The sequence below is a fragment of the Artibeus jamaicensis genome, unplaced genomic scaffold, assembly GCF_021234435.1.
Source record: "Artibeus jamaicensis isolate MK-2021 breed Jamaican fruit bat unplaced genomic scaffold, CSHL_Jam_final contig_585, whole genome shotgun sequence".
Classification (NCBI taxonomy): domain Eukaryota; kingdom Metazoa; phylum Chordata; class Mammalia; order Chiroptera; family Phyllostomidae; genus Artibeus; species Artibeus jamaicensis.
In genome coordinates, this window is record NW_026521894.1 from 13,411,263 (window position 1) to 13,425,512 (window position 14,250).

The 14,250-nt window shown below is 40.5% G+C and overlaps 1 protein-coding gene and 1 pseudogene across 5 annotated transcripts in view; one reads left to right on the forward strand and one right to left on the reverse strand.

Moving 5' to 3' along the window:
- Positions 1-14,250, reverse strand: part of MRE11 (MRE11 homolog, double strand break repair nuclease) — a 68,251-nt gene that overhangs the window by 3,609 nt on the left and 50,392 nt on the right. For all 5 annotated transcript variants that reach the window (XM_037140993.2, XM_037140995.2, XM_053670382.1 and 2 more), the window contains exons 17-18: positions 9,320-9,378; positions 5,201-5,268 (exon numbers count right to left, since the gene is read on the reverse strand). In XM_037140993.2, coding sequence (XP_036996888.2) covers positions 5,201-5,268; positions 9,320-9,378 — 127 coding nt within the window. The remainder of the gene's footprint in view (positions 1-5,200; positions 5,269-9,319; positions 9,379-14,250) is intronic.
- Positions 323-1,478, forward strand: LOC119046063 (TIP41-like protein; annotated as a pseudogene).

Here is a 14,250-nt window from a genome sequence, read left to right on the forward strand (position 1 = left end):
TGTAAAATGAGGATAATAATTTTTCAAGGTTAAATCTGTTAATATGGTTAAACACTTAGATCATCAGTGCCTGACACATGAAGCACTACAGACACTTACTTATCATTATAGTGTCTACCACTATGCCCACTCCTGCAAACGGTGGCAACACTGAAATATGTTGCATTCAAATCTCAGTTATGTGTCCATAACACAGGTATCCCCAACCCTGTGGATGGGGCTGCACAGCCGGAGGCAGGGCCGCGGCAAGGCAGCACACTGGTGTCTGCTGCCGCTGCCCCTCCGGCCCGTCCTCAGCAGTCCACGTGGCCCCGCCTCAGCCATGATGATCTGTGGCTTCCAGAGCAGCCACTCGGCCTTCTCCTTCTGGCCCTGGAAGCTGAAAGCTACCGAGATCCACATCGTGAAGTCCGCGGGCATGGAGAAGGGCCGATGAAGTGCATATACCGTCCCTCCCTGAAACGGTGTTTGGAGGCAACATTTTACAGATCCAGCACTGTTCTGGCTTTGGGATGAAGTTCAATGCTGCAGATGCTTTAAGGTGTGTAAACAGCTACCAAGGAATGCTCAAAGGAGCCTGTGTGGAAGAATGTGAGGAAAGCAGGATGGAGGGTGAATGCCCAAGGAGGTTATACTGTATCATTGGACCTATACAACAGATTGTAAGAGAACTCGGAGAATCACTCAAGTTAAAGGTTGTACCAACAACAGATCACATAGATACAGAGACACTGAAAGCCAGAGAACAGCTTAAATTGTTAGAAAAAGTTCTCCTGTTTGTGGATGAATTTTGTAATCATGGAGTTTCAAGTCTAGGGGTGAAAATGAGAGTAACACCTTCCGGCTTTATCCTGTTGCTGCAGTTTTTTTTGAGAATTGATGGAGTGCTTATCAGAGTGAATGACATGACCGTGAGGCCAACATGACCTACATGTTATGAGAATATACATCACGAGAGCAAAATTGCTAATTTAACCCAAGTTCCGCCTTCCTTCTTCACAGTGAAGTAGTGCAGTATTTACTGCTCAAGGAGGCAGTTTGTGAGAAGCTAGTATTGCCAGAAAGAATTGATCATAATCCCACACTGACAAGAAAATGGCCCTGTGGAACAGAATGTGACACACGACATGCTCACTATGGAATCTGATGGGGACTTTGACCATGTGGACGGCGGCATTTTTATTATGAGAATTAACTGCCCTGTCTATGTGCAGATTTTCAGTAGCCTTAAAGGGAAAAAAATGAGAAGACTGTCGCAGGCAAAATAAATAAATAAATAAAACAAAAAAGTCAAGGCGGAATATCCTAAAACTGCCACAAAAGCACTGAAAAACCTGCGTTCATTTCCAACATCCCGTCTGTGTGAGGCAGGGTTTCCTGCAGTGACAGCGACCAAGACGAGATTACGGAGCAGACTGGACGTACGAGACACACTTCCAGAGTCGCTGTCTCCCATCACCCCAGGTGGGACTGTCTAGTGGCAGGAAGACAAGCTCAGGGCTCCCACTGATTCCACATTAGGATGAGTTGTACAACCATTTCATTATATATTACAATATAACAAAAATAGCAATAAAGTGCACAATGAGTGTGATGCACTTGAATCGTCCTGACGCCATCCGGCCTGCCCCTGCCCCGGTCCATGGAAAACTCTCTTCCACACGACTGGTCCCCGGTGCCACCCAGGTGGGGGACGGCTGCTGTAACACATGAAAGGAGCTTCGGGGAGACTCCCCGCTTGCTACAGTTGCCTGGTTTTCGTGTTCAATCCAAATCAGAAAGAAAATACTTACTGAATGCTTGCTCCTAGCCAAGTACTATGATAGGTCCTGGGAAACACTGAACAAAAAAATCATGATTCTTACCCTTATGAAGCTTAACTTGTGGTAGTAGAACTCATATTCCTGGGTCTTTTTTTTTAATTTACTTTTTAGAGAGAAAGGAAGGGAGGGAGAGAGGGAGAGAAACACTGATGTGCGAGAGAAACATTAACTGGTTTCCTCTTACATGCCCCCAAACATGGACCTGGCCCCCAACCCAGGCGTGTGACTGGGAATCGAACCAGTGATCCTTTGGTTCGCAGGCCGGCACTCAACCCACAAAGCAATGCCAGCCAGAACTGTCTTTTTATTAATATAAAATTTAAGTCATCTTGGCTCTGGGACCAGCAAACTGTGGCTAGTGGGCCAAATCCAGCCTGCCTGTATTTAACTGCCTGTGAGCTAAGAATGTTCACATTTTGAAATGGCTACATTTTAAATGGTTATGTAAGTACCTTCACAATGTCCTAGATTTTACCTCTCGGTCTGCAAAGCCTAAAATATTTACCATTTGGCCCTTTAAGAAAGGTGGCTGACTTCTGTTTTAAATGAAAACTGTGCGTTCTTAGCCAACTTTGGGATGCTTTGCGATGTTATTATAGCGAAACAAGTATGTATGACGGTCTTGTCTGGGCAAATAGGTTGAGAATCAAGAGGTCTCGGTCAGAAGGAAAGAGAAACATCCACAAGTTCTTATGCACAAAAGTAAAGGACAAAGAGGGTCCGTTGAGCAACACAGATTCAGAGGTAGAGGATCAGGAAATTTATCAGCTGATCCACCTCAGGAGCCTCCATCTCTCTGTACTTGACCTAAGCAGGAAATGGTTAGTTATCGACTTCTTTCCAGGAAGGAGAAGATCATCAAAAGCATAAAGCCAGAGTGCTCAGGTGACAGGTTAACGCGTTGCCGCTGGAGGTTTTGGGAAAGGCAGAGGGTTATGGAAAGAAGCACCCATTGAGACTTGACCCTGCTTTCTGATTTCTCTCTAGAATAACCAGTGGGGCCCAGAATCGAGCCAGGAGCCTATGACACACACTGATTCACCTGATCATAGCAAGAACCCTAATTCTGTTTTGACTGCAGGGCTGAAGAAATGGGCTTTTGTCTGGGATGTCAAATAGTGTTTGATTTGATTAGCTTCATGTGGTTCAAAAGTAAGGGAATTGAGGGTATCAAACTGAGAGCCAGGAGTGTAAGTTTTCTCCATTTTTATTCAGATATAATTTGAAGCCATATTAGAATTCCTCTCTAGAGATGTTCAGCCAGTAAGTCAGGTGTAGCAGTGCAATAAGCATAAGATAACATGTTAACCTGTCCTGAGGCTGTGCCTGGCACATAAACAGAAGGCCAAAAATGTTAGTTCTTCCCACTGCAAGGGTTAACAGAATCCCCTCAATCTCTCCTCCTCTACTGAGCCGATGGAGCTGGGTCTTCTCACACTTGCTGCTTTGAGGAGAGGGTGCTTATTCTCCGCCAGCTCTGTCAAATCTCAAAGGGTCCTCTTACTCCCACTACAATGGAAGAATTTGCAAGGCTAAATTCTAGCACAGGAAAATTTCAACATAAATGTGACCTCTGCAGAGGCCTTGCCTGATCGCCCTTTCAAAGTAGATGCTTGTGGCCTGTGACATTACTTCGCTGCTGCACCCTGATGATTTCCTCCAAGTATCTGTTGATCATCAGCTCAAACCTCACCCACCTTCTCTGTAAAACCTTCCGTGACCTATCCCGAGAAGACACTGGCACTTCCCTTAGATTTCATTTATCTTGATGGGTTATTAGGTCTCTGTGAACAGCATACCACTAAAGTGCACAATGCTGGGAGGAAGGGGACACTTCTTTTATATTTTTACCTCCAGGTCCCAGAATAAGATTTAACTGAATAACAAGTGGGTGTGCAACTATACTTAACAGTTTTTCCAACACAGACCCTCAATTCACATAAACCACATTCTCACATCTATAGAATGAAAATTTGTTCCAAGGAATGGAGTATATATTACAATATCGTATATATTACAATAATTTTTGGCTGTCTCAGCCTCAATGCTACCCAACAAAATGTCATTCTTTAGTATTTAATTGGTAAATTAAATTTAAATCATTTAAATTAATTTAAATAAAACTTATACACAGGTAATGAAAAAACAGTTTAGATCATAAAAAAGTTTGAGTGACACCAAAGTAGAGCTTTTCCCTCCATTACCCCCTATTTTAAAACTCCTGCTCCTGCCCTGGCTGGTATAGCTCAGTGGATTGAGCGTGGGCCTGTGAACCACACGATAGTGGTTCAATTCCCAGTCAGGGCACATGCCTGGGTTGCAGGCCAGTTCCCAGGAGGGGATGCACGAGAGGCAACCATACATTGATGTTTCTCTCTCTCTCTCTCCTTCCCTTTCCCTCTAAAGATAAATAAAATCTTAAAAAAAAAAAAACCTCCTGCTCCTGCCATTACTCTTGGCTCTCTTTCTCCACCCCCCTAATCCAAGTAATTACTATCTTTAAAACCTCAGGTACATTTTACTCTATAAAGTTCTTTCTTCTACGAGACCTCACACTTCTTGCTCCTTTTTCTGAAAGCCTATATGTACTCAAACCTAGTTTGTATTTTAAAAAAGTTCTACACATAGTTATGTACTGACTCAATCATCCCTTAATGGATTGAGATGTGTTCATCTCTCTTTTCCATTATAATTTATGTTGCCTGAAAGCAGTAAGCTTATTAAAACATCGTCCCCCATCAGACCCAACATAACGCTCACAGAGAACGTAAGTATAAAAATAAGCTAGTGATTATTTTCTTCAGTAAAAACTTTCATTAACTGAGCTTTATAGTTAAGCTGTATTCACCTAAAATGTTAACATAGAAGAAAACAGTAATACTGAACCAAGTCAAGCTTTACAGTAAAAGGCAAAATTCCAAAGGACACAAAATCGTGCAGGTGCTCTAAGAAGGCAGAGCAAGTCGACACAATCCTCTTCTCAGTGTTCACCAAAGCACCCTGGGTGACTCAGTCCATAGAAATATGATCGTAAAGTTGAAATCAAGAAATCGAAGCACTGTTTTAACAAAATACAAAACTACTTTCTGTTAATTGGAGAGAATTTAGTACTCCATCAACAAAATCATTGCATAATAAAGATAAAGGAAAAAGTACAGGAAAGATAAAGAAAAAATTTACATAAGGCTATGCAAATTTTCAATGAAAATATTACATCAACTCTGTGAAGCAATCCTTGGTTTATTCTTCACTTCTCTACATACTTGACTAGTTGTGAATAAATCTGTTAAACATCTGTGGCATAGAAATATGTACAAGTAAAATTCTGTATAATTTTGAATTTTTCAGATTTTTTTGCAAGAAATCACTGCACCTACCTTTGACCTGTTTTTGAAGTGGTAGGAAAAATGTCTTCTTCCACATCGGAGTCATCCACCTCAATCACCTAAGGGAAAGAACAAAGCAGCAAACAGCTCTAAATAAAAATGAATTAAACAACTGAGTCTCAAGCTTTTTTAAATAGACAAAAAAACCACAATAAAGGAGGCAGGAACCACATAATCAGCAACTATGAAAACCAGAGCTCAGCCCGGCCTCTCCAGTCACAAGTAGTACTCTACACAGCACGTGTGGCGTCGCTTCCCCCCGGTCACCAGAGCAGCCTGGGCACCTGAAGGAATGCGCGGTTCGCCTGGTGAATGACCCACACGGGGCCATGTGCAGATAGAGCTCTGTGACTTTCTTGGGTTCGAATGAGGAGTTTGATCATCAGTGTTCCATCTCAAAATGTTTTTATTTATCTTTAGAGGGGGAGGGAAGGAGAGAGGGAGAGAAATATTAATGTATGGTGGCCTCTCGTGCAGGAACTGGCCTGCAACCCAGGCACGTGCCCTGACTGGGAATCGAACCTCGATCCTCTGGTTCGCAGGCCCACACTCAATCCACTGAGCTACACCAGCCAGGGCCCACCTCAACTTTTAAATGAGGTGTAAGACTGGGTAGGAATTACCAGGTATCTATCTTTCTGTTACATTTATCCCTATTAAATAACATTTGTTGGTTTCAAGCATCAGTAAAGATACTTGTAATTATTGATTCTATTATCCAAAATGCTACCCATTCATCTACATTTTGTGTTATCTTAACACTTAACACACACATTTACTATGATTTCATCCACAACAAACACAGGGGCAAAATACTGAAAAAGTAGCACCTAAGATCTCCCCCTCCAGGGTGATACTGAACTATTTATTAATCAAAAGTCATTAAACACAGTTGTACAAGTAGATATGAATCTAGTCACTATTTCTGCATTTTATCCACAAAACTATCAGAAGATTGCCTTATGTACCTTGAAGAAATCAAATGCATTTGATACCCACCTAATCTACCACTGTGTAACCCCAATCAAAAAAATGGAAAAAAGGACGTCCAGCCAAGATGGAGGTGTAGGTGGATTCACTGTGGCTCCTCACACAACCAAAAGAAGGACAACAAATTTAAAAACAAAAAAGAGCCAGAAGTGCCAGAAAATCAAACTGTCTGGAACTCCGACAATCAAGAAGTTAAAGTAGTAACATTCATCCAGACCAGTAGAAGGGGCAGAGGTGGGCAGCCGAGGTGGAAAGGACCACCAGCAAGGTTGTGGCTAGAGGATCTGGGCAGGCGAAGCAGCAGCTGGTGGAGCAGGCAGCCCCACATTTTTGTGCAGATAAGCTGGAAGGAACAACCGAGGAGCGAGACAGACTGCACAACCCAGGGTTCCAGCTCCGGGAAATACAGCCTCAAAACCTCTGATTGAAAACACCTGTGGGGGTTGCAGAGGCAGGAGAAACTCCCAGCCTCACAGAAGAGTTGGTTGGAGAGACCCTCAAGGCCCTACAATGCACACAAACGCACCCACCCCGGAATCAGCACCAGAAGGCCCAGTTTGTTTGTGGGTAGCAGAAGTGACTGAAAGCTTAGAGCTGAGCAAGCAGCATTGTTCTCTCTCTGATCCCTCTCCCACATACAGCAGCACAACGTAGCCACATGGGTTGCCCCACCCTGGCAAATACCTATGGTTCTGCCCTTTACTACATACAGGCATGCCAAGACAAAAAAAAATATGGCCCAAATGAAAGAACAAATCAAAGCTCCAGAAAAAATACAACTAAGCAATGAAGAGATAGCCAACCTATCAAATGCAGAGTTCAAAACACTGGTAATCAGGATGCTCACAGAAATGGTCGAGTATTGTTGCAAAATAGAGGAAAAAGTGAAAGCTATGCAAAGTGAAATAAAGAAATACATACAGGGAACCAACAGTGAAGGGAAGGAAACTGAGACTCAAATTAATGGTTTGGACCAGAAGGAAGAAATAAACATTCAACAGAATTAAGAAACAAGAATTCAAAAAAATGAGGAGAGGCTTAGGTGATAAACGTTTCAACATCCAAATCATAGGGTATCAGAAGAAGAAGAGGAAGAGCAAGAAACGGAAAATTATTTGAAAAAACAATGAAGAAGAACTTCCCTAATCTGGCAAAGGAAATCGACTTCCAGGAAATCCAGGAAGCCCAGAGTGTCCCAAAGAAGTTGGATCCAAGGAAGCACACACCAAGGCACATCATAATTACATTTTCCAAGATGAAAGATAAGGAGAGAATCTTAAAAGCAGCAAGACTAAAGGAAAGAGTTATCTACAAAGAAGTGCCCATAAGAACATCAGCTGATTTCTCAAAAGAGACCTCACAGGCAAGATGGGGATGGAAAGAAGTATTCAAAGTCATGAAAGGCAAGGACCTACATCCAAAATCGCTCTATCCCCAGAAAAGCTATCATTTAGAATGGAAGGGCAGATGAAGTGCTTCCCAGATAAGGTCAAGTTAAAGAAGCTCATCATCACCTAGCTCTTATTATATAAAAAGTTAAAGGGACTTATCTAAGAAAAAGAAGATGATAATGTGAACAGTAAAATGACAACAAAGTCACAACTATCAACAACCAAACCAAAAAAAAACCCACAAAGAAACAAACTAATCAAACAACTAGAACAGGAACAGAATCACAGAATGAAGATCACATAGAGGGTCATCAGTGGGGAGGGGTGGGGGGAAAATGGGGGAAAAGTACAGGGAATAAGAAGCATAAATGGTAGGTACAAAATAGACAGGAGGAGTTTAAGAATAGTATAGGAAATGGAGAAGCCAAAGGACTTATATGTACGACCCATGGACATGAACTAAGTGAGGAGGAATGCAGGTGGGAGGGTGGTTGCAGGGTGGAGGGACATACATGGGGGGAAAATGGGACAAGTACAATGGCATAATCAGTAAAATATATTTTTTAAAAAAGAAAAAAAGCTAGTTTGGCATCATTTGTTCTTTTTGAACTCCTATTCTTCCCTGATAATAGAAAAATCTAGAAAGAATACCTTGCAAACATGGAGAGGCAAACATGGATGATAATTTTGTTTTCAGATATAATCTTGAAACATTAGCAGCCAACAGTTAATTAAAAATAATTAAATAAAGCCTAGGATAAAAGTTAGCACTAGTATACTCAGATATAAGTAAATAATATAAGAGGGAAAAAAAGAAAGATGAAGAGAGATAAAAGAACAAGATTACAGTAAGGACAGAGAACTTGTTTTCTGCAAATTATGGCCATCAACTGTGTCATCAGTTGATTGATGTGCCTTCTCTTGATCTCAAGAGATCAAGAAGAATAAAATTTGAGAAAAAGCTGCTGAGGCAGTATGATGCAGAACAATGATTCCTATCCCCAAAACATTCAGAAATGTCTGGAAACATTCCTGACTGTCAGAATTAGGGGGATACGACTGGCATCTAGCAGGCAGAGGTGGAGATGTTGCTCAACATTCTACAATGCACAGGACAGTCCCTCAAAACAAAGACTTATCTGGTCCAAAACGCCAACAGTGCTGCGGTGAGAAACCCTGATACAGAGGGAAGAGTACTCGCCTGAGAGTTAAGATACATGGATTCTGAAAGTGAGGTAACAGGAGAGTCAAGCCCACATTGGACTCTTCTTGAAATACCAAGGAAGAGCAGAGGCCTGTGTTATATCTACAGCTGAACACAGAGGCCCTTAGACTCTAACCTTTTAGTTTCTTGAGTCTAGTTATAGCCATTAATACACAAGCCAGAGGTATGAGAATATACACAGCAAAGGGAAGCCGGCAATAAATAAAACCTTTATATGGACTAAATTCCCACCTTCTATATTAATACTCCATGCATGGACCCTTTTGGTTTAACACTGTTACCCTGTAAAACATTACTATACACATACATTTATGGATTTCTAATCATGTGACCCATTATTTTTAAAAAGGGAGAAACAAAACAAAAAAATCCTAGAAGCCCTATGTAGATAATTAAGTTCTCTCCAGCCTTAATATTCCACACTTTTATCTACTGTCAATCAAAGAATAAACAATTTATAATTCAGAATACTTAAATTTATTAAAACACAACTATTTTTCTTACCTCTGAATAATTCTTAGTAGCAACATTTCTCGAGGGCTGCTGTCTTGCAGATTTAAAGGCTATAATGAAAAAGATAAGATACCCATTGTTGTTCTTAAAATAACTTAGAAAAATTTGCATATTTCTTTAGCTGAACATTTCCTAAGTCCTACCTGCAAAATCCCTCGATTACTAATTATAAAACCATTCAATTCTTTTTAAAATCTGAAGGATATGTTCAAATAAATCAATGTCTAGCTTCCAATTTCATATATCTTGGCTTATTCAAATATGGTAACAAGCTGTGTTCAGAAAGACATTTACACTAAATACATATACACACATATATGATTTTTTAAATTTATTCTTAGTGTGGTGTAGGAAGAAAGAGAGGGAAACATGGATCAGTGCCTCTCACTCACGATCTGACTGGGAATTGAACCCGCTACCTTTCACTTTGCAGGATGACGCCCAACCAACTGAGCCACACTGATCAGGGCACCTACACTAAAAATATTTTATGGAAAACTCCCTGAAGGATAAAATCTGATCCCTTAGGTAACCCACCTAGCGTCTCCCTTTTCTTAGAGTTGACAGTAACTTTCCCGGTGGCCATGGTAGGAGCTATGGTTCCAGTAAGAGCTTTCTTACTCTCCCTTCTACTTAACCATACTCAGTACTTAAGAAACAGCCTAGAAGGGGATTCTAGAAAACAGTATACAGTATCATTTATTCCATCATAAAAACTTGACTCTGAACTATTACTTTTTTAACTTTATAAACTTGGTTAGAAATGGTAAGCTTAGTCAACTATTTTTTCCAGGCCCTAAACTTTGATATTATGATTTTACAATAAGAAACATACAGGGGTGGACAAAAGTAGGTTAATAATAATAAATACAAGAATACTGTTTAGGGTACTCACACCCTGTATATTTGGTTTTGTCTGTTTCTGGCACAGAGCCCCTAAAACACTTTGAATTTTCTAAGTGATGAGAGCTATAAAGGTATCATGTTATTTCGGTGACCTCAGGACTCTGTCTAAAGTCGTAGGCTGGTTACCAGAGAAAGTAACCATGACCAGAGGGTTGAAAGTTCAGTTCCATTCCCTGATTTCTCGGGAGGGGAGATGGGCTAGAAGTTACACTTACCACCAACAGCCAATGATTCCAATGATTTAATGAACGGGGTCTACATAAGGAATCCTCTATTAAAACCCCAAAGGAAAGCATTTGGAGGGCTTCCCGGTGGGGAACCAGAGCACTTCCATGTGCCACCATGCCAGATCCTAAGCTCCCTTAGGACACAAGCTCCTTCTCTATGTTATTTCTTCATCTGGCTGTTGATCTGTATCCTTACAAGTTATCTAATAAGTAAACTAGTTTCCTGAGTTCTGTGAGCTGCCTTAGCAAATTAATTAATCAAACCCAAGAAGGCAGTTGGGAACCTCTGATTTATAGCCAGTCAGTGAGAAGCACAGGTAACAACCTGGGTTCAGACTGAGATCTGAAGTGTCAGATGTCACCCTTCCGCAAGGGGCAGACTTGCAGAACGGAGCCCTTAACCTATGGCATCTGATGCTGTCTCTGGGTAGAAGCATCAGAATTAAGTTGAAATGCAGAACTCCCAGCTGGTCTCCAGAGAAGTGCTTGGTGGTGTGGGGAACCCACATGCCCTACCCCCCGCCACACACACTGCAATTAGCGTAGAGTATTAAAAAAACTAGGATAAATTTCAAACGGCTGATCAGAGGTTTGTTTTCTCCTAAGTCTTACCAGTTTCCTCATATAAAATAAAGTCTCCCCAAGACACCCCCCAACCAAATAGGACAAGAGGAGGTAAAAAAGAGAGCTTGAAAAATTAAATGCTCAAGGAATCCCACAAAATTCAAAATTCTCTCTGTAGAAAACTCAGGAATCTTTCTACCTAGCCTAGATGTATGATTTGTTCATTTTTTCCTACTCCAGGCCCTCTTCCCAATTCGTGATGTCTCTACCTGCAGGGAGAGACAATGGCGGAAGCAGATTTCTATCTGCCCTCCTCAACAGGGGCCTCACAGCCCACTCAGAAGGCTGGAGAGGGCAACTGACCAAAAAAGTCATCATGACTCTTTCAACGAATATTTCTGCTCAAGTTACTTACCTAATTGACTCCTCAAACTTTCAGACCCTTGAAAACACAAGCCTTTCTTTTTATCCCCAGTAAATAGCAAAAGATGAATAAAAGTTTGTGAGATGGTATTGTCAGAAAATGAGCTTTGTTAGGGAGGCAATACAGCACAGAGGTGAAGAACTCTGGTCCTAGAGTCAGACTCATTTTGACCTGCTAGCTGGGTGACTACGGATGACCAGTTCCCTGGTTTGAGTCTCAGGTTCCTCATCTGTAACACTGCGTTAATAATACTTCATGCAAAAGTTTGTTGAAAGAATTAAAAAGGTAGTTAATTGCTCTGGCAGGTGTCCAAAAGTCGTAGGCACTCACGGCATGTTGCTAGTAATGGTAGTAGTAAAGGTATTAGCAGCAGTGGCAGCCTCAGAGGTAAATTAAACGCAAAGGCAGAGGCTTCAGAAGTATCCTTTACTTACTTGAGTCACCATTCTCTGCAAACAAACCTCACTGGACAATTCTGGGCCGTCAGCTTTTATTTACAACCACTGCTAGCTTTAAACATAGTATCTACCTTTCCTAATACAATTCCAGTACAATAGAATTGGACCTTTATTTATCTCTTCATTTCTCCATTGATAGTAGGGACCTAGAATAGTTACAGTTTAAAAGTTGCTTCTGTCTCAAAGTTATGGTAACTATAGTTAATACACCATGGTTATTTTATCAGAGTTAACACCAAATCTAATCTGATAGAAATATTTTCCACATATGTATTAAAAAGCCAATTTCGTTTTTTCAAAAAAGACCCAATGTTGGGGGTGATCAGTTAAACTGCAAAACCATTGGGTCAAATCAATTATATAAAAGACAAATTTATACTAATTTATAAAACACCCATTTCCAAGTTTATTATAAACACTGCCACTCATACTAACAACAGCAATCATTTGATTCCTACTAAGTTCTGTACTCAGCAATGTATATGCATAAGTTTGTTTAATACTTAGAACTACTCTATGAAGTACTACACTGCCAATTTTATAGCTAAGGGAGCTAAAGCTTACAAAATAATAATAGTTTACAGTTACTGGGGCATAATATGAACAGATACCATGCCAGGTATTCACATGCATCTTCTCATTGATCCTCAAAATAACCCAAGGAGGTCAATGCAATCCTCGCAGATCTCACAGATGAGGACACGGAAGCCAGCAGGTGAAGAGCTGGCTGCCCACAGCAGGTCTGACTCTACAGCCTGGATTCTTAACCATAACCATCCACTGCAAAAGGCATAAGATTTTCCCCTGGAACGTAATTCGGGAAATCTTAAGTTTCATGTTAAGTTGGTTTACTTACATAGCCTCCTGTTATAAATGAATATTATCAGTCATGCTGATTTTAAAGCACTATAACTGGTCTCTTAGTTTCTCTACAAAAGAAGCTTTATTCCACATTATCAGTGGATAACAGAGCAGGAGTCATTAAAGAATGTCTTTGAAAGTCCCACTAGCATAGTGATTTTGAAAGAAGCTGATGATAGAAAGTGAAAAAAAAGGCTCACAAAATCCCTGTGAGACACCATTCTAGCTGCAAAGGGGGCAGTCTCGGATTGGATCTAAACGAGGATAATAAAGGAAACCTCTGTACCTGTTCATTGTAGGCTAGATTATTCAAATACTTCCGCTGAAAACAACCCAAATGACTACATTAGACATTTTTAAAAACTTAATAGCACTGAAGAGTTGGTCACATAGTAAGGAATTATCAGGCCAAAAACTGGAAAAAAAAAAAAAAAAGCTAGAACTCGGAGAGGCTCATAAAGCAGAGTCCTTTTCCCTGAGGACACCTGTTGACCTGGGCAAATATTACCACTGTTTCTGACAGTTCTGTAAGGAAAGGGAGGGAGCTACGGTAGTTCTGGGCCTGCCCAAGGTGGAGAGCCTAATACATCTCCTCCATTAGCATAAGCTGAGACACCAATGGTTAAGGAGAGAAGCCAGCACACACAGGACTTTTACAAGTACATATCCCCTGGCTGGTCCTCAAATCATAATTTTAAATTCAAAGGGTCTAAGACTAGTGGTACCCCTGTAAGCCTGACAAAACAAACGTGAATCTACTCCGGAGGAAGACATCTTCATCCAAGATATCAAATTGTTCCTACTGTTAACTTGGGGGGGACTACAGATAACAAAGCATACAAAGAAACAAGTCACCATCAATAAGAAGCAGCAGTCAGAAATAGACAACAGGATGAGGCCAAAGACATTCAGATACTGGATTAGTAGACATAGAATAAAAAAAAATCCTTATGTACACTCAAAAAAATTAAAGACAGGTTTAAACATATCTGCAGAGAATTTTTTAAAACACTATTGAAAGTGACGGCATATTGAAAATGAATTAAGTAGATTTTCAACCTCTCTTCCCCTCCAAAAAATGAAAACTACAATAGACAGTTTTAAGAATAAATGAGTAAACTAAAGACTGATCAGAAATCATTACAAAGTAGCACCAAAAAATAAAACAGAACACACAGAGAGGCTAAGAGTCATGGGAGAACAAAGTGAAAAGGCCATACATTTAATAATTAAAGACCCTGAAAGGAGGAGAAAAAGAATAAAACAGAGGTAATACTGAAGGGATCAGTTAAGGATTTTCTAGAAATGATGAAAGATACCAATTCACACTTCATGAAACCCAATAAATCCCAAACAGGATTAAAAAACAATTCCTATACAGATTCATCATAGTGATACTGCAGAATACCAAATAGCCAGCTGGAGGGAAAATAGGCTTTAAAAAATATATGTATTTTTATTCACTCTGCTTTTCTAATTCCC